The sequence below is a fragment of the Sesamum indicum genome, linkage group LG6, assembly GCF_026168435.1.
Source record: "Sesamum indicum cultivar Baizhima isolate 11 linkage group LG6, ASM2616843v1, whole genome shotgun sequence".
Taxonomy (NCBI): domain Eukaryota; kingdom Viridiplantae; phylum Streptophyta; class Magnoliopsida; order Lamiales; family Pedaliaceae; genus Sesamum; species Sesamum indicum.
In genome coordinates this window covers 9663768-9683655 of record NC_142662.1, presented here as the reverse complement: position 1 = coordinate 9683655, position 19888 = coordinate 9663768, and the positions used below count along the sequence as shown (strand labels likewise).

Here is a 19888-nt window from a genome sequence, read left to right as displayed (position 1 = left end):
TATTTTAAAAAGATGATTAAATATATCAATTATGTTATTTAGTTCTGAATCCCAAATTCAAAACAAAACTAACAAAGTGTATTTTAACCAGACAATGAAAACTTAGTTATACTGTGAATAATTTGAATTTGATATAATTCTACAATTACTCAAAAATTTTAGTAAATCATACAAACTAAATACTTCTTTAAAGAACATATGACTATTAAAAATAATTATTATTCAAAATTTTCAACACGTCATAAATAACTTCCAGATCTTTTAACTATTTTGCAAATAAATGAAAGATCATAATATGATACAAATAAAATTATATGATTGTCAAATTTCATTCTCTTTGTTTTATTATTTTCTTTCATATACCAACAAATTATTTATACGCTTATTTTAGTCCCGTTACCTTCTGTCATGGCAATTAGTCAATTTGCTCATTCTCTTAAACTATTTATTTTTATATAAAATGACAATATTTTTATAGAAAAAATCTTTTAATGCACATTTAAATTAATTAAATAAGCTGAAATAGATAAATAAATAAAAATACTTCTCTTTATTAAGAACTTTGCCCATGAAAAAAAATTAAATATTTGAGCGAATCTCTTATCATTTATCTTTCAATATCAATTACTCTTGTAATAAAAATAAGAGTTGATTAAATAACAAACATATCAAAAGAAATTTTAACCACTTAATATTATGACAACAAAAAATTCTTTACCTTACAGGATGAGCGCTAACATACTCGATTCATGTGGATAAATTTAATTTGATATGGTTATACTACTAAAAAATATTAATAAATTATGAAAAGAATTCTACAATACTTCTAGAACATCAATTTAATTGCCTAAATAAGTTTTTAGTTTTAAATTTATTACATTTTACTTTAAATGTAGGGTTAAAATTGAGTTCACATCTTAAATTAAATATATTGGTTAATTTAAGGTGTGAACTCCATTTTAACCCTACATTTTATTAATATGTGATGCTTGTTGACCTAAAACATAAGAAATGGTTTAATTGAAAATTATGATAGCATTTAAAGTTTAAAATCCAATGATTATATAAAAATACAAATAAGAATTTTAAGCAAACACTAACCATACAATGCAGGTTTATCAACATTAAAATAGACAGCATATATAATAGCAAATAATATAAATATTAAGCTAAAAGTTCAAATTTCATAGGAAAAATTATATGAAAAAGATGAGGTAAAAAGGCATAGACATGATAAGTATTCAACCATAATTAAAATTAACAAACAGAATATTGAAAATCTTGTCAAAGAATAAACAACTAATGGTATAAGACTAACCTTGAGCCTAAGCGTAATTTAATCCCTGTGGGGTTGCTTCCAAAGTACCATCTAAGAGTCCATCCAGTAATGGCGCCTTTTAAATATTTGGCTTAAACAAAAGTGAAGAGAAAGCAACAAAACCAAATATAACTCCCATTTGTCTATTATTTCTCTTCAAGCAAAAGCTCACATGTGGACATAACTTTTTTATTTCACGTGTATTTTTGGACCCCGATCCAATTTACCCATCTCAATATTTATGCAAGTCAAACATTCCTTAGAAAAAATTTGATGTTTACAGTTTTTATCAAGCAAATAGTTATTCACCTTTATTCCCCATTCTAATGGGTCCAAAGTGAGCTTTGTTTCCTAAATCTCCACCACAGCTTGAATTGAAATGCATGGACCATATCTTGGATTCTTCTAACCCCAAAACTCCCTTCGTCCATCAGATAGCACACAGATTCCCATGAAAACCAGTTCAGTTTTCTTTGATCACCAGTATTGTCCCAGAGGAGCTTGTTAAAAATTCTTTCGATGCGTTCCATAACACACTTAGGAGGCTTCAGGACTTGTAGCAGGTATGTCGGCATGGCACTGAGGATGCTTTTGATAAGCTGGGGTTTCCTCCATGGAATAGGAGTGCTTTTTCCCATCATGTGATCTTATTCCGAATTTTCTGAATGAGTTTGTCGAAAAGAACTCCCTTCTTGTTTCCTTTGAAGAGAGGCGTTCCTAGGTATGTGATCGGAAGGTATTTCAGCCTGAAGCCAGTGACCTGTTGGATGCAGCGAATTCTCATGTTGGAGGTCTTTTTATCGACCGTGAAGGAGCTTTTCTCCTTGTTGATACGCTAACCAGAAATGAGCTCCGTAGTGCCTAAGAAATTCCTTTGAGATCCTTGCGAGTCCCTTTCGGGAAGATAATGATATCTTCTGCAAATGCCAGGTGGGAGATGTTCTTGCTGCTCCTTGCAAAGAAATTCATTCGGGGCTGTCGTTGGAAAAGCCAATCAAGTCCTCTAGATAAGCATTCTGCTGCAATAACAAAGAGCGTTGAGGATAAGGGATCCCCTTGTTTGAGGCCTCGCGTCGACTTGAAAAATTCCACCCCTTCACCGTTGATCAAAATACTGAGCCATCAGTTTTTTATGAGTTTCTTGATCATGTTAATCCAGTGCGTTGGGAAATTCACTCTACTAAGCATGTGGTAGAGGAATGTCCAGTTGACTTGATCATAAGCTTTTTCCATGTTAAGTTTGAATACGGTGTTGCTTAGACTGCCATTTTTTCCAAGACAGTGGAAAAGTTCTTGTGCAAGAAGAATATTATCTGAGATCATGCGCCCCTGGACAAAACCGCTCTGGGAAGGGGAGATGATTTTGGGAAGCAGTTTGACCATTTAATTGTTGATGATTTTGGATAGGATTTTCCTCGTGACATTACAAAGGCTAATTGGCCTGAAATCTTTCCAAGTGGATGGAGCCTCAATCTTTGGAATGAGAATAATGGTAGTCGTTATGAAATTTTTCGGAGGAGTAGATCCCGAGAGGAAATCCAAAACAGCGTCGTAGAGATCTTGACCAATAATTTCCCAACAACATTGAAAAAAGTGTGCCAAGAATCCGTCAGGGCAAGCTGTACTATCTGGGCATATATCAAAGATAGTTGCTTTCACTTCTTCAATTATAGGGGTAGCATTAAGATGATGTTGGTCCTCCTCCGAGAGAATATTAGGGACCTAATGAAGGTCGTCAACACTCACCCTGTAATCCATTGTGAAGGCCTGCTTGAAGTAGTCAACAACCGAAATTTTGATATCTTTAAGAGATAAAGGCAAGTGGCTATTTCAAGTAGATAGCTTCTCGAACTCAACTCAAGGGGGAGCAGGGATAGTCCTTAGAGATCCCAAAAGTACTGAGATTGAGATAGCAGTAAAACTAAATTTTGCGGTAACGAATAATGAGCTGAGGATGAGGCACTAATAGCAGTTGGCATTGCAACTAGGGGCTACGGAGATAATCGCCTACACGGATTCTCAGCTGGTTGCACAAAAGGTACGTAACCTCCAACAAACTTTTGAAATGTTTGAATTGCATAAAAATCCAAGAGAGGAAAATGAAAGGGCAGATGCCTATCAAAGTTTGCAAGCACAGCTTTTGGGATAAAACACAGGAACATCACTTTTTTGGTACCTAAGCACAACAAAAATAGAGATTCCCCGATCACAGAGAACTTCACGTAACCCAAGAGGATAAAAGTCTCCCATTACTAAACGTTCAAGTACCTAATGACAATTGGAAATCTTTAATCATAAGATTTCTCCAAGGCGAAAGATTCGCAGATAAAGCTCAAAATCGGCAAATGAGAATACAATCTACCAGATTCACACTGTATGAAGCGGAGCTGTACAGAAGAACACCACAGCGTATGCTGTTGAAATGTGTCAATAGAGATGAAACAGGGTACATACTTAGAGAAGTGCATGAAGAAAGTTATGGGAATCACTATGGAGGAAGAGCACTAGCTCAAAAGTCCTAAGGCAAGGATACTTCTAGCCCGCATTACCTAAAGACGAATTTGAATTCTCGAAGAAGTGTAAAGGTTGTCAATAAAACTCCAACCTATCTAATGTACCTCCCACTAATTTGCTAAGCATCCCAGTAACATGCCCTTTTGATCAGATGAGGATTAATATTCTAGGAAATTTTCCCCCTAGCTCTTGGGCAGCGAAAATTCATCATCGTAGCAGTAGAACACTTCACCAAATGGGTGGAAGCACAAGCTGTAACCAATATATATGTAATGAACTGATGAGGTTCCTCTGGAAAAACATAGTATGCAAATTTGGGATTCCGAGGATACTGATCTCAGATAATGGTACCCAATTCCAAGGAAGAAATATATAAGATTGGTGCCAAGAGATGAAAATACAATAGAACTTCACCTTAATGTCAAATCTGCAAGCAAATGGGCAAATGGAGGTAATAAAATAGAATCATATTGAAGAACTTAAAAACTCGCCTGGAAGGTCTTAAAGGAAACTAGGCAGAAGAGTTACCAGGTATGTTATAGGCATATTACACCACTGCCAGAAACAACATAGGTGAAACCCCCTTCTGCTTGATGTATGGTTCAGAAGCAGCAATTCCAGTGGAAATTGGGGCAAAATTTGCGTGTGAAAAAATGTATGATCAAGCGTAGAATGTTGAGCAACATGTGATGGACTTGATAATGCTACTGAGAAAAGAGAGCTGACCTATGCAAAGATATAAAGTATAAAAGGCAAGCGTAGAAAACGTATAACAAGAAGGTGAAATCAAGAACCTTCCAAGTGGGGGTACTTGGTCTTGAAGAACTGGGAAGCCTCCAAGCATGTTGGAAAACTGAACCTGAACTGGGAAGGTCGTTCCAAAGTCGTAAAAATAGCAAAAAATGGAGCATATCGCATTCAAGAAATGTGAGGGAAAGATCTACAAAAATGGAATGCACAAAACCTCAGGAAGTTTTATGCTTAGTTCTATGATGTGAAATTCTCCTCTAAATAAAGAGACTTTGATTATACTACAAGGCATTTTATCTTGGACCCTCAAAAGGCCCATGTCCGTAGTGGACCTCTGTTCTAAGTCTGAAAAAGCTTACTCTGTACAGATATTTTTATTCTAAGTACCAAAGGGCTTAGATCTGAATAGATACCTTTATATTAAGTCTGAGAGCGCTTAAGTCTGAATAGACACCATCCAACGGGCCTAGGCCTTCAACTTCTTGGAATCTTACATTTATTCAAAATAAATAAAACCTCACTTTTCTAACTACAATCAATACAATAGAAATTGAAAACCCTAATCAAAAGTTGGGGGGAGTACAAAAGGAGGGAGAAAGCAAGCGTTATTATTTTAAGGCTAAAAAATGAAAGAAGGAATTATAACAAAGAGACACACAGGCCTCACCCAACATAAAATTAAACTATGCATTCGGCCACTGGGCTTTATGATCAACCCCATTGTTTATCCAATAAATAATAATAAAATATATATAAAATATAAACATGTTAAACAACTAAATACAATCCATGTATTTAACAATAGATATCCAATATCATATACCAAGAACATGATTAAATACAGAAAATAACATGCTAATAATGTAATTACCTTTATTTATAAGCCACCATGGCATACATTTAATAAGGACCTTTGATTTCAAGGCATACGCAAACTGAATCAAGTAATCGCCTAAGTCCTAACAAGACTCTACCTTGAGCTAAGGACATGCAAAACATGAAGCTAGAAAAATAACTAGGTAACTCTACTTATTAAATGCAACTCACATCGGATTGAAATTCATCCAGGGATACATCAAAGCATGTAAAGAAGTCAACCATGAAGAAATTCATAACATCAAAACAGAGTTGGACATCATTGGCATTAGATTACCAAAACAAGCACCCAACATCATCTAAAATATTCAGATTTCATACTAAATATTCAAAGGGCGGAGCTGCCCAATATCCAAATTACTCTGTATTCTCAACAAGATTCTCAAAAGCACCAGCACCTTCAAAAGTAGGTTCAATATCCGCAGAAGCTGAATGGGAAGGATTAGGGCTTAGACTGGCACTCACCTCGATATTTGGGGCTAGAACATCAACAGGCAGTATCGGATCGTAACCCTCGACAATCATAGGCTCCACAGAACAAGGCATAATCAGTTCACCTTCGGTAGTAGCAACTTCAATTTTGATCCATTCCTCTTTAGCAACTTTAGCAATCGGACGCTCCTTTGCTTCTTCGTCCAAGGCATCAAGAGGTGTACGAGGCAACATAGAGTAAAACTCATCAGATAGAGGAACTTCTACCTCAACAGGAGTATCAGGATAATCCTTGCCGTTCACATCTTTGGTGATGCTTAGGAGGCTGGTGTCAAAGCCCTCTTTAAAATCGTTGAAAGACCTTACCTAGTTTATACACCTATTCCAGGTTACCACAAGCTCACGTATACCTTCATATCCATAAGTTGGTCAACCACTGGAGACTTTATGAAAGCACGGGCACCTTAGAGCCTACAATTCGCCACCACCTCCTTATACTCATCACTGAATAGATCAGTTCTATACCTTCCGCTATACTTCCCTGATGATATGACTAGCAATTCGCCTCCCTAGTTCAAGAAGATTCTTCCTCTCCAGATCGTGCACCTACTGATCTTTGGCAATCGACTCCCGATATAGGCACGCAACATCTCATTCTGCTCCTTCAACCCCCTCACTCAAGCCTTTGCTATTTCAGTTTTCTCTTTTGCTTTGGAAGCTTGCTCATATGAATTAGCAACTTGGAGAGTTACACCATGTAAGATCTAACTTACCTGGTAAAATTGAAGGTTATAAGGTATTAGAAAGAGAATAACAACAGCTAGAAAGTGAACAAGAAGAAATCCTTATGCCCATTAGAAATTTGGCCCCATGAGATTCCATCTGAGGTAGAGGGCTGAACGAAAGCTTCAGTTGGTCCAGGGCAAGAGAATTTCGCAATATAAGTCAAAGAAACATCACCCGTAATAGAACCCAAAATAGAAGAATTTTCATGAACATTCTAGTTGGGGTGAGTATGGGAGCAAGATTTGCAGACACCGGAGGAGATTCCCTGGTAGCCAACCAGGCCTCCCTAATCTCTTTGGGCAAACCTTCCATAATTTTCAACTGCCTCATAGGTGTGTATTTCTCCACGAGGACAGAACAAAGCTTTCTTCCAGTTCAACGATTATTTAGGGTTCCAAATGAGGAGAAACCTTGGCCTTTCCCTTGCCAACGTCACCCTTCAGGTTCTTACTAATTTTGTTAGGAGGGGCAGTAGTCTTTGGCAAAGAAATTAAGATTCCCATGGTGGCCAGGGAGCTACAGGAAAGGTCTTCACCTTCTCATCCACCTCATCGGAGTCATCAACGCCTATCAGCTTCCTCTGGTGCCTAGTAGAGATACCAGAAGTGGGAGAACTCCCCCTTTTACACCTCGAGGGGTAGCCTAGAAAAGAGAGGGCACCCTTGCGGAGACAAGGGCCACAACAACAGGAAGCGATGGAGCAGAGCTGTAGGAAGAAGATGCTTGCAGACGATAGTGAGGGCTCATTCGAAGACTACTCGAAGCCATCACAATGTTTCCTGAGACAAGCGAACAGAAGTCAATAAGAAAAATGTGAAAACGAGGCCAACATCAAAAGAACAAATGAAGAAATATACCAAGATATGAGGCATCCAAGCAAAAAGAGGTTGGAGACAAGCCAACTACAGAAAAAACTTACTTAATCATGATAACCTTATAATCATATTCGTATTTAAGAAGCCTTTCCGTTAAGAAGGTATCATCTCACGAAACAGGCCCCACAAGTTCAAAGGGAGGTTTGGTTAGTTGCCACCGATTTTGGCTAACCCGAGGCTTATGAGGAGAGGAACGAACATAGAAAGAACGATTTTTCCAGTCTATATATGATCTCTTACTATTACTCACTAGCTTAAGCCCTTTCCTACTATTTAGGTAGAAAAAATCCTTCTCTCCTATACTGAGAAATTGTCAACCGAAGGGTCAATAGCTAAGTGAGCCATCAAAATTACAACGGGACAGATGGTTCCAGAAGAGCATGGAGTAAGTTGGGTTATGCACAGATGTGAACGATCAAGAATCCCCTCAATCAATGGATAAGAGGGTAAACGAAGGCCAGTCTCAAAATCAGCAAAGAAAAAAGTCCCGCACTCAGAAGGAGGAAGGTATATACGATCATCAGGCATGGGCTGGATAATGGTATAACCATCAGGTACATGAAACTTGGAACACAGAAAATCAACTTTTGGTCTGTCAAGTAAGACAATAAGGAGAGGAAAGGATAGTCAGAACCCCTGGATTCATCAAGGAATAGGTCCCCTTTTTCATGGTCTGGTGGGTGTCGAGACCACCAAGATAATTCCTACAACACTTGTGAAAGTGGGAGTAGGGTCGATTCCACAAGGACTGGTATAAGTTGATTTCTTTAAGATAAGGAAAATAATTGGGGGGAGATTTGATGATAAAAAGAAAAAATTGAAAACTAAATAAACTAGAAAATAATTGAAATTACCTGACAAGGATATGAGAGAGAGATTTTTCGATTAAGGCTAGGATCATTCTTGATTCTTGTGAGTTGATCATTGATGCAAAGATAACACTATGTAAATAAATCAGTTATGGTTGTTGGTACGACCTAACAACCTCACATTTTCTTACCTTTTCGTCAGTTAAGGTATGACCGTTGGCTAGATATCTAACTAACAGACAATCCTGGGAACGTCCACAAGATTTAATCTATTAACAGTATTAAGAAATAGAAAAACCCGATTCTAGTCAACAAATTCCTACGAGGATAATTCGTTTAAACTAGATCATGCATTCCCCATAACATAACTATTTACTATGACATAATTAATCATGTTACGTTGCCACTAGTATTGAAGTTAACAAACAATTACACGGATTTGTAAAGTCCAATTAGCTAAGTAAACCTTTTTGGTAATGAACAATTGACCATATCATTCAAAAATTAGATGTTTGTAATAAAAGCACAGAGAATAGCATGAATATTTATTTAACAAGTGTAAAAAGAGCAGATTAGATCTCACAATATGTTACAAATCAAGAAATCATCATACCTTAATTAGAAAATAAAGAATTTAGATGGACATGTTAATAGAAGAACACACTAAGAAGTGGAATTCCATTAACACCGGCAATAAATTTAAACTAAAGGGGAAAGTATGAGAGTGAAATAAGCTAATAAAATAAAGTATTCTATTCAATTCCAAGATCCTCTTATCTAATGAAGAGACCCCTCTATTTATAATAAAAATCTCCTACGAATCTAGACGTGGGGGGGGGGGGGGAGGGATAAGTGCATAATTAGTTTTAAAAAGGTAAATAAATCACAAATAACATATTTTAAGGAATCCTTTCCGAATCTAAGCACATGATTCCTAATTTTCTCTTGTGGAAATCACGCCTTTTCTTTCTTCATCCGTGTTGACCAAATCACTAAGTGTGGGCACGTTTAATGAAATCAGCAAATCTGTCTTGAGATCTTTTCTTTCCTTAATGATGCCTTCAGTTTCTAGTTTTAGCTCTATTTTGCCATCTTTATTCCATATCATCCCTTTTTAGCTGGACATGCAATAAGTTCACATGATTAGGAATATTTTGGCTCAAAAAGGAAGATTAAATCACTATAAAATTGTGGCGATTTGTGCAGTTATCAAATACCCCCACACTTAACTCTTTGCTTGTCCTCAAGAAAAATCAAGATGGATTATGCATTCAGAACTCCCTCCAAATTTTGATCATACTAAAGGCAAATTGTAATCATGTGCAAAGTAAAAGATAATTCAACCAGTATCAAACAAGTTTTCACATAGTGACTATCATCAAAACTAATTGTATAAAACTAGCAGACTATTTTCTCTCCGCTTTCCATTCTCTCAAGTGTATATATGGCTCGAGTGTATCTCGACACTTACTACGACAATGTTTCACCATAAGCTTGCATATACACCACTTTTCCACCACTTTGAAATATGCACATATATGGATCGAAAGGTCTTTGATTTTGGTTATAATGGGGCTTTGGTTTGGGGGTAGGATATAAGGATAACGAGGTTAAATTTCAAGAATCAATTAGAGCACCAAAAAGAAATTTGAGTGAACAACAATTTGAAGTTCTCAAAGTTTACTCATCTACCCTCAAAATTCCTTGGACTATGCCCTTTTTATTTCTTTTGGAGAGTTCATACATTTTTTTCTTCTTTTTTTTTCTTTTTCAATTTTTTTGGTGGCAAGAAAATTGCTTTCTTTTTTTCTCTTTTGAACCTTTTTCTTTTTCTTTTCTTTTTCTCCTCTCTATTCTTTTTTTTTTTTTGAGATAGGCGTAGAACAAAAAAGTTGATGTCGGCTCCCATAAATTAAAGAAGATCACAATTTGGAACCCTCACACTCATTTCGAGATATATCTTTTAATCACATAAATCATAAAGGTCAATCCCCCGTTTTGAGAACTTATTCTTTTGAACATAAATCGATTTTCCTTGATGCTCTAATAATCCTTGGAAGGTTCAAAGTCAAGGGGTTAAACAAATGACGGGATAGTTTCGTATATGATGGGTTATATCAACAAAACAGGTCAAAAAGGCTCAAATGGGTTCTTTAAAGTTAAAATGTGTTGGGTGGTTAAAGAAGGTCGAAAGTGGTTTCTAATGCGTTTATTATATCCAAATAAATGCACATTTGTGTGGCCTCGATATGGTTCAAGGCAAGTTCTAGGAAGTCAAAGCCATAGAAGTGTTTCTCTATCAAGAAAGAATGGAATTTAACATGAATGAATATATCAAGCTCAAAATCTCACGAGGTATGTTTTAGTCCACTAATCCTATATCAAAAGATTTTAATTCAAGTCATTTTGGTAAAACTAAGTTTTCAATTTGTGAATTATCCTTAGATATAAAACACGTATTGTTTTGCACATAACATCATTAAGCCAAGAATAGTCCAAAATTGAAAGGGGTTTCATCATGCCACAATTTTCCAAAAATTTGTCAAAAAATTTTCACGTCAAAAAGAAAAGGAAAATTTTCACAAGGCTCATTACTCAAAAGTTTTTGATCAAGCGCATTTCCATCATGCATCAAGCACAAAAAATCTTATCAAGCAAATTCAACAACCATATTCAACAACCAACAAGACCATCAACAACCGAATTCAACAAGCATGCTCAACAACTATACCCCCACACTTAAAATCTACATTGCCCTCAATGTGGACCATGACATGCATCTCAAGGATTAAAATTAAAATGAGAGAGAGTTTAAGGAAGCGTCCCTGAGTGCATGCCGCGAAGAGCTCATGGCGTCGGTGGGCGCCTTGGTGTTAGCCCGAACAAGTCAATCAAATTGGCCTCATTCGAGCGATTCTTTGAGCGATGTCATCCAAGGTTGTTTGTCTTAGGTTTCATGGTGGTGCAATGACGAATAGAGAGGGAGAAATCGAGCGATGGTGACGTGGGGTAGGTGAAGGAGGCGGAAAAGTGCAACAACGAATCAGCGACTACGGACCTGGAGTTGGCGGAGATGGGTTCCGGCTAGAGAAACGGCGACAGGGAACAACGGTGGTCTCAAAGACAGAGGGTGACGGTGAAGCAGCGACGATGAGTCTGGACTATTTTTCGGCAAGAGAGTGATGGCAGATGGTGGTGGAATAGCGGCTGCTTTGCTGTGGGAAAAAAAAAATTGAGAGAGGGGGTCAATGCTTTGGAGAAAGATGAAGATGTGGTAAAGATTTTGACCTACTTTACCTTTTTTATTATGGTAGGAAATTCATACATGGCATCCCTAATCAAATCGGGACCGGAAAAACCTACAAGAGCACTACTGATCGTCCCATCACTTGAAGAACCAGACTGCGACATAGCTAGTGGATGATCTAAATACTTAAAAGACAAGGTGCGAAAGGATACCAACCTGATTAGAATAAAGGGACAAAAGTTGGCCTCAGAGAGTTGTAAATCTCATAATTGTCACGAGCAAGAGAGTTTGGAAACAAAATTTTTGTTAATAAGGAAAAGTCAGCATTTAAAGGAAAGAAGTGACCCAAAAATGAAAAAACCCACAATGATTCTTATTGGATGCGACTCTGCCAAAAGTATCCCTCTGCAGTGGCATCTATTGATAAATGATTGGTTGGCAAACCAAGGTGCGCAATGGATGACGAAGTTGCCAGAATGTTTTTTGATTTCATCGCCAAAACTAAAGAAATTGAATTATGCAAAGAGACACGATTGTGGAAAGAAAAAAGTTCGAAGATCTCGTGATTCCACTAACCCAACCTTAGTATGACACACTTGGTAAGTGGAGGGGCTTCTGATGTGGGGATATTTCCTACATCCCTTATTGAGACCTTCATCACTTCAGATGAGACCTAAAGAGGTTAAGGCAAGCAACATCACGGAAGGAATATGTAACAGGAAATAGGACCTTGGAGGACCTATGGAGTAAAAGTATCTGTAGGTCATCAGAGATCTCTTAAGACAAAGGACAGAGTGTCAGAAAAGTACTATCAGAGCCTCCTCTACTACCCTGTCCGCACATTGTTGGTCTTTTGGACCACCACCTGTCTTTCGCCAAATGTCTCTTCCATTACGAAGACCGCCTGGTCGTGAAGTTTATCCAGGGGATGTTTTTTATTTCAAGACATGGGATCTGTGTATTTCTTTGCTTTCATATACCCTATATATAATATAGGGTATAGAATAGATAGAAAAAGTGTATTATCCACGAATTTTCAAGCGTGGATACATCTGTATCCTTAACATACTGAAATGACTGCCATTATTGGTATCAAACCAATAACGATTCATACAAGCTAAATCTTCTAATCGAAAATTAGATAAAATTTAAATATTGCTTGAATATAATTCTAATGTATTATAAATAGTTTTGCTTGTTAATCAGTTCGAGCTTGAGCTCGAGCTCGACTCTTACATGATGAGCTCGAGAGCTTGGTATTTTTTTTTATTGTTATTATTAGATTAAATCATGGGATCAAATCACCAAATTTTGGCATAAATTTATAAGTAATAAAATAGATTGCATAATGTATACTATGTTATAAATATACCAAAATATAGTATGAAATTTTAATTTATTTTTATAAATATAAACTATTAGTTAGTTTAGTAGTAATATAATTAGTAAAATATACAAAAAAAAAATTCATACTGAACAATTTAAAATTATAGAAAGTATCCATTATCTGAAATAATGCAATCGAAATACATAAAAATATTTTATAGTTGAGATTAATATATGTACACAATCTACAATAAATTTATATATTTATAAATGTTAGTATTACATTGATGTAACTATCATCATACATTGTTGAGCAATATGGATTAATCGGGATATCAAAATTTAGATCAAACCGTTAGATATGATCAAACTTACAGAAAAATACATTTGGTAAAGTTTTAGACTTATTGGATATACGGATGTCGAGATATCGTACTCAGAACATAAGAGTAATCATTCAAGACAATGTATCGTTGAATCAGACTGTGTGATTTTAAATCATACCGTCTGATATGATCAAATAGACACAGCTTTATTTATAATTAAATTTGGTATGAATCGAGTCCCCAGATTTTAATATATTGTAATTATTGTTTAAATTTTTTTTCTAATTATATATAATAAACTAATAATTAAAATAATTAAAATTGTTTAAACATCATCATCATCATTATTATTATTATTATTATCATTATTCTTAGATTAATTAATAAGAATCACTAAATTTCGATATAAATTTATAAGTAATAAAATAGATTACATAATGCATAGTATGTATCTTTAAATATAAAACTCAGAAATTGATAAAAAAATTATAAGTGAACTACCTGTCAATTAAAAAAAAGTATAACACAATGCAAATATATATTAAAATATGATGTAAAATTTATATGTATCATATTAAATAATAATTTTAATTATAAAAAATATTATAATTTACTAAGTTGTTGATTAAATAAAGATTAAATGAATAAATAAAAGTACCATAATTTATTATTATTCAATTTAAAATATATGAAATTTGTTAATAATTATAATATATGGTCAATTTTGAGTATAAAATTGATAAAGTATTGAATATGAATTTAAATATATAAAAATTTTAAAAGTAAAAATATATATAAAAACTAAAACAAAGCTCGCGAGCCGAAGAGGATTGAGCTCGAGTACAAAATCTAGCTGGCTCTCGAAGCACGCGAGCCGGCTTGACTGGTCTACCACCCCTAGGAGCAACACCTCTCGTGCGAATGGACGATCGAGGCAAGCACTCTAAGACTTCGTGATCCAACTAGTGGCACATGTTGTTGGGGTCTAGCTGTCCACAGGGTCCATTAGCTAAGATGAGCAGTTGTGGGGCAACGTTGCACTGTGGGCAAATTATGAAGGTAGGCCATAAGGCAAGAAGGCATGTTCGGCATTCCGTGTGGGATCAATACAAGATGTTGGCATATCGAATGGGCCTCGGACTTAAGATGTGGCCTTACTCAGGTGAGGCATAAAAGATGGTCACGACAAAGGCGTGCGCTGAGGATGGACCGAGTGAGCATGTACATGAGACGGGCGTTGCTGGCGCATGCGGAACATCGTAATGCCGAGGCGGAGCGAGGATGCTCTTTGCCATTGAGGGATGCGTTGGTGGATTCTAAGATTGTGGGCAAGACGCATGGCAGCAGACTAGCTAGTCGGGGCTAACCGTGAAGAGACGGTAAGGCGTGGGCCAAGAACCTAGACAAACATGGGCACTTCGAATAGGTAAGCGCACAAGGAGGTGTTTAGATATCGTGCTAGCGAGCTTCAGTGTCGAAAACACGCCATGGACGGTCGGTAAACTTTTTGATGTCCAAAGGCCGATCGAAGGTTGGGTGTAATATGAGAAGCTGCATGGGAGAAAATTCCGCTATGGGATGAAAGAGTCCGCCCGTGATAGATCTGGGCGGTGACATCGTGCCCAAATTTGGGAGGCTGACGATGCTCGTCACCACCCAGATCTACGTGGCGACCGCACGTCGTTGCGGCCCCAAATGCTGCAGAGAGGAGGGAGAAGGATGTGGCCTAGAGATGTGATGCAAAGAGGCGGAAGGTGCCGCGGTGAGGGTGCTGTGACCTGGAGAAGTAGAGGCGGAGGGTGATTGAGTCTTGGGGAAGATGATGTAATTTTTCTTTATTTATTTTTATGTTGTTGTATTATTTTGTTTTTAAATTTTAGTATAATGGTTTCATTTAATTATATCTTGTTTTGGAGTAATATAATTATATTGAAAGCTTAAAATTTATTTACTATCAAATAATATATTTTTAAAACATATCCACCCAAAATTAAATTAACTAATATAATTTAATTTGATGTAATAATATGCATAAGCATTTAATTTGACATAATAATATTTTCGTATGAAAATATTGATGAATATTAATTGTTAGTATTTTATATTTTTTTCTAGCAAAATAGTACAATAAATAAATAAATTAATTAAAAAATAAAGAGAGGTGATAAATGCGTAAGGTAGGGCTAATTTTGTACATTTATAGTGGTCGAATGCTGAAAATAGATAAAATATTACCCCACTCTCATTTCTAGTGCGTGTAAGTAACTCTCTATTTTTTTTTTGAAGGAAAGAATTTATTTTGCAAGATTTATAATTTTAGGGGTTTTTTTTTTACTATTTAATTGACACAATTAAATTTTTAATACTTTTCCTATAATACAGGAGATATTATACAATTTTCCCTTTTTGAAATTGGGATTAATTTGGAGATTTGAAGCTAACCCAGTTCCCACTCCCCAAAATAAAATAATCAATCATACACACATGACGGACAGACAAACAGACAATCAACAGACGGGATATAAAAAATATAAAAAAAATAGAGTTGTGGGTAGTTATTTAGAGAAAATTAATGGTGGAAGAAAAAGAAACATGAAAGTTGAAGGAGAAAGATAACTACAGTTGAGAAAAAAAGAAAAGAAAAGATTGTTGAATTTTTAAAAAAAATAAAAAACATGACAGGCCATAAAAAAGTTAAACGCCAATTTGGTGCTCTGCAATAATAATAAGGTATATAGATATGCATACTTGATATGTAATATTTATACGTGGGATATCGTGTTTATTAAATAATAGGTATGTCATTTTTACTAAATAGCAAGTATTATTTGTACTGTAACAGTAAGTATTGATATTATTTATTAGAGTATAATTGTTGTAATGGTTTTTGTTAGAGATATTGATATCTTATAGGAATTCTTGTAATCAATTTATTTTAATGAATAATAGTTTATCGCTCTTACTTCAACAAAACTTATATAATAATTACACTCATCTTTTATGAGATTTGATTTAATTAAACGTAAAAATTTTATACTTTCAAAAATTATATTTACTAATCCTGAGTTTGCTTTCATTTAATATATAAGTTTCTTTGTTAGTAAAAAATTATGGAATTTGTTGATATTAACTAAAAATAAAAATCGGATAAAAATTCATATATGTATCCTCGATTGGCTCATTACAAATTTATTATAGGTCAAAATAATTTTGTTTTGTCCAAATATCCTTATACATCTTCACACGTTAATGCATGTGACAAGATATATCTTCACCATTATAAGGCTAATCTAGTTAAAATAAATTTATTTGATCAGCAATAAGTCAATCGCGAGTAAATATCAATTTTTATTTAGTTTTTTGTTAATATCAATAAATTTAGTTAATTTTAACTAACAGAAAAACCTATTTATTAAACGGATGCATATGTTTGAGGTATCAGGTATAATTTTTCGAATCACAGAGAGTTTATAAATAATTATACCAAACTTAGGTGAAGGGAGTGTAATTATTCTTAATTTTATTTTTTTGTAATTGGTATTTTTTTTAATATCTTAGTTAACACTAGGCTACAACCACTCATCCCCCATTTTGAAAATTCAGTTAAAAAGCCCCTTCTATTTTAAAAATAGACAAAAAAAATTCCAACGAGGAGAAAGGAGTGGTGGAAGCAAAATTAAGTGAAAAAAGAAGGAGAATCCCCAAATTATGTAAATATAAGGATTTCAGTTTCTGTATTTTATATATGGGAGTATGAAATGTTTATTCCCATAAAAAGATGATTTGATAATTTAGCCCACTAATTTATTAATTTTATGGATTGAGGACTTGTTTTCTCGAAATTTTTACATTGGAAAATGGGATAAGTTATGAGAAATCCATTGAAAAAAGTCACGGCTCAAAAATAAAAAAATTGAATTTACTTCTTGGAAAACGGTTCTAACAGAAAATAGTGACTGAACTTTCTTGGATAACTCTTTTTCTCCGATGATCAACTTCCAAGTATATGAGTGAACTTTCATCTCTCAATTTCATTTCCAAATCGTCTTCTCATCCAAATTTCCCTCTCTAATACTACTTTTCTGTATAATTGTTCTCCGTCCCACTCTTCTTTCCCCGCTGATGTACGTTTCTTTTCCTTTTCCTCCTCCGCAATGGCTTCATCGTCAACAGCCGCCGGCCCCTCCATCCGACATCCAAGAAACCCAGACGCCACCCTGCCACCGTCCATAGTGCACCTTTCTTTCAACCATTTACGCAGCCTCTTTGCTGTCGGCACCACCGACGGCTACATGATATTCAACACCAACTCTTTTGTACTAACCCGTCACCGATACTTCCCCCAGCATGACCGACATGGCGACTTTGCTATCGTGCAGATGGACTTAGACACCAGAAAATTTGCCCTAGTCTGCGGACTCAACCTGAACAGAGTCAGGATCTGGGATGATGCTGAGCGAGAATTCATGGGGTGGATCGAATTCCATTCCGAAGTGAAGAGCGTCCGCCTTTGGCAGAACCGCCTTGTTGCCGTGACGATGCAAAAGGTACTCATTTACAATATAATTGGCTTCCTATATTTGCATGAGATAGAGACCGGGCCCAATCCGAAGGGGTTGTGTGAAGTTTCGCATTCGGAGCAGATGGTTCTGGTTTGCTTGGGATCGGATAAAGGGGAGGTGAGCGTGGTGCACTACTCGTTACGTAGTAATACTAGTACGCTGATAAAGGCCCACGACTCGGATGTTGCGTGTCTTGCTTTGTCGTATGACGGGAGGCTGCTGGCAACCGCGGGTACTGAGGGCACGTTGGTTAGGGTGTTCGACGCATCGGACGGAAGGTTGCTTCAGGAGGTACATTTGCTTTTACTGTTTTTGATGTTTATGCTAAATTTGATGTGTGTAATAGAAAAAAACACTCCCAGAAATATGACTTTATATGAATATTAATTAATAACAGCCGCGACAATAGTTATTTAATGTTATTCGTTGTTGTTTACACATAGACAAGGCCAAAATTATTAGCTATGACTGAAAACATGTTCTAACTGATATACAAGCTTATAACATACTTTATATAAGATTAGCCAAACACCCTAATGTGGCATATTCTTCCCACGCAATTATGCTTATTGGGGGAAACAACTGATTTGCGAGTTAACGTAAGTTCTTGGAATGACTAGTCGTTTCTTGAGGTTATGTTTGTGGTTAGAGCCCTTTAGTTAGTGCTTGAAGCATTGGAACTTCGCAGTCTGATTAGCTCTTTCTTGTGATGATTTCATGTTATTCTCTTGGCGGGACTTTGTTCTCTCCTCTAAATATCTTCACTGTTTCAATGTAGTTAAGAAGGGATTCTGAAGGAGCAGAGATTCACAGCCTTTGTTTCTCCTATGATGCTGAGTTGTTGGCTGTTTCATGCAATAAAGGAGCAGTCCATATTTTTAGATTAAACACGGGCTCAAGTTCCATGGAAACCGATGGACCACAGGAAGCAGAACAAAATAATATTTCTCTTTCGCGTCTTTCCTCCTTCAAAGGTAGTTTATTTTTAATATGCTCTGTACTCTTTATGCAGTTTTAGTGCAAACGCTTGTAAAATAATCAAGACAGCTTTAAGCAATGTACTGCTCTAGTATGAAGTAGTTCGGAACAATGCAGGTATTCTATCAAATTCTTTTAGTTCTAAGTGGCCGATGGCTCAGTTTCGTGTACCAGAAGATATACAACACATTGTCGAGTTTGGCCACCAAACGAACACAATTCTCATTGGTGGCACGAATGGCAGGTATGTATTTGAGGGTGTTGACTAAGCTTACTTATAAATCTTGCAAATGTTGGTAAAAAGATAAAAAGTTATACATATGGTGACAAACTAGTGTTTATACAGATTCTACAGATGCAAGTTTGATCCAATTGCAGGTGGGGAGATGACTCAAATGGAATGCCACAACTACCTTCAGCCAGAACTGGACTCGTGAGTACACTTTGGCTAGATTTTGTAGGCAATTCATTGGATTGTGAATGTATTAGTTTGGTAGAAAATTGTAAATAGTTACAGATACACACTCTGGCAGTATAAAATCTAGTCCTTTGTTTTCCGTGCAAATAGTCCATTTGAATCTTGATCTAACTACATTTGATGGTTAGGGGTGTAAACAAGTCAAGTCCGAGTTGAGCTTAACAATAGGCTCGAGTTCGAGTCCAAACTCATGATTTTGAGCTCTAACTTGAGCTCGATGTGCTCAAATTTTTTAGGCTCGAGCTTGAACTCTAGCTTGTTTAAAATCTTTTCTTTTTTATTGATATTTAGAATTAAATTTAAACAATAATTATTTTAGAATATGTATTAATTATTATTAGATTAACAAGAACAAGTTATTACATCTAATAAAAATATATTCCTAATTTTCTTCGACTAATAGATAATTTTAAAAATTAATAATTAATATTAAATATAATAATAATAATAATAATAATAATAATAATAATAATAACTGTTTGTACGTGAACTTTCTTGATATGTGGGGATGCTATCCGCCAAGTATGAAGTCATTCCGAAGATGTTCGGGCACGGACTTATAAGGGCGACGATCAGGCACCACCTGCGCATGAGTAGGAGACAAATGTGTG

At 35.7% G+C, this 19888-nt stretch overlaps 1 protein-coding gene across 1 annotated transcript; it reads left to right on the top strand.

Moving 5' to 3' along the window:
- Positions 1–17242: 17242 nt before the first annotated feature.
- LOC105164505 (autophagy-related protein 18a) lies at positions 17243–19354 on the top strand. The gene is made up of 4 exons (XM_011083156.3): positions 17243–18112; positions 18600–18795; positions 18917–19043; positions 19146–19354. Exons 1-4 carry the CDS (start codon positions 17414–17416, stop codon positions 19234–19236), a joined length of 1113 nt encoding a protein of 370 aa, XP_011081458.2. The 5' UTR covers positions 17243–17413; the 3' UTR covers positions 19237–19354.
- The last annotated feature ends 534 nt before the right edge of the window (positions 19355–19888 follow it).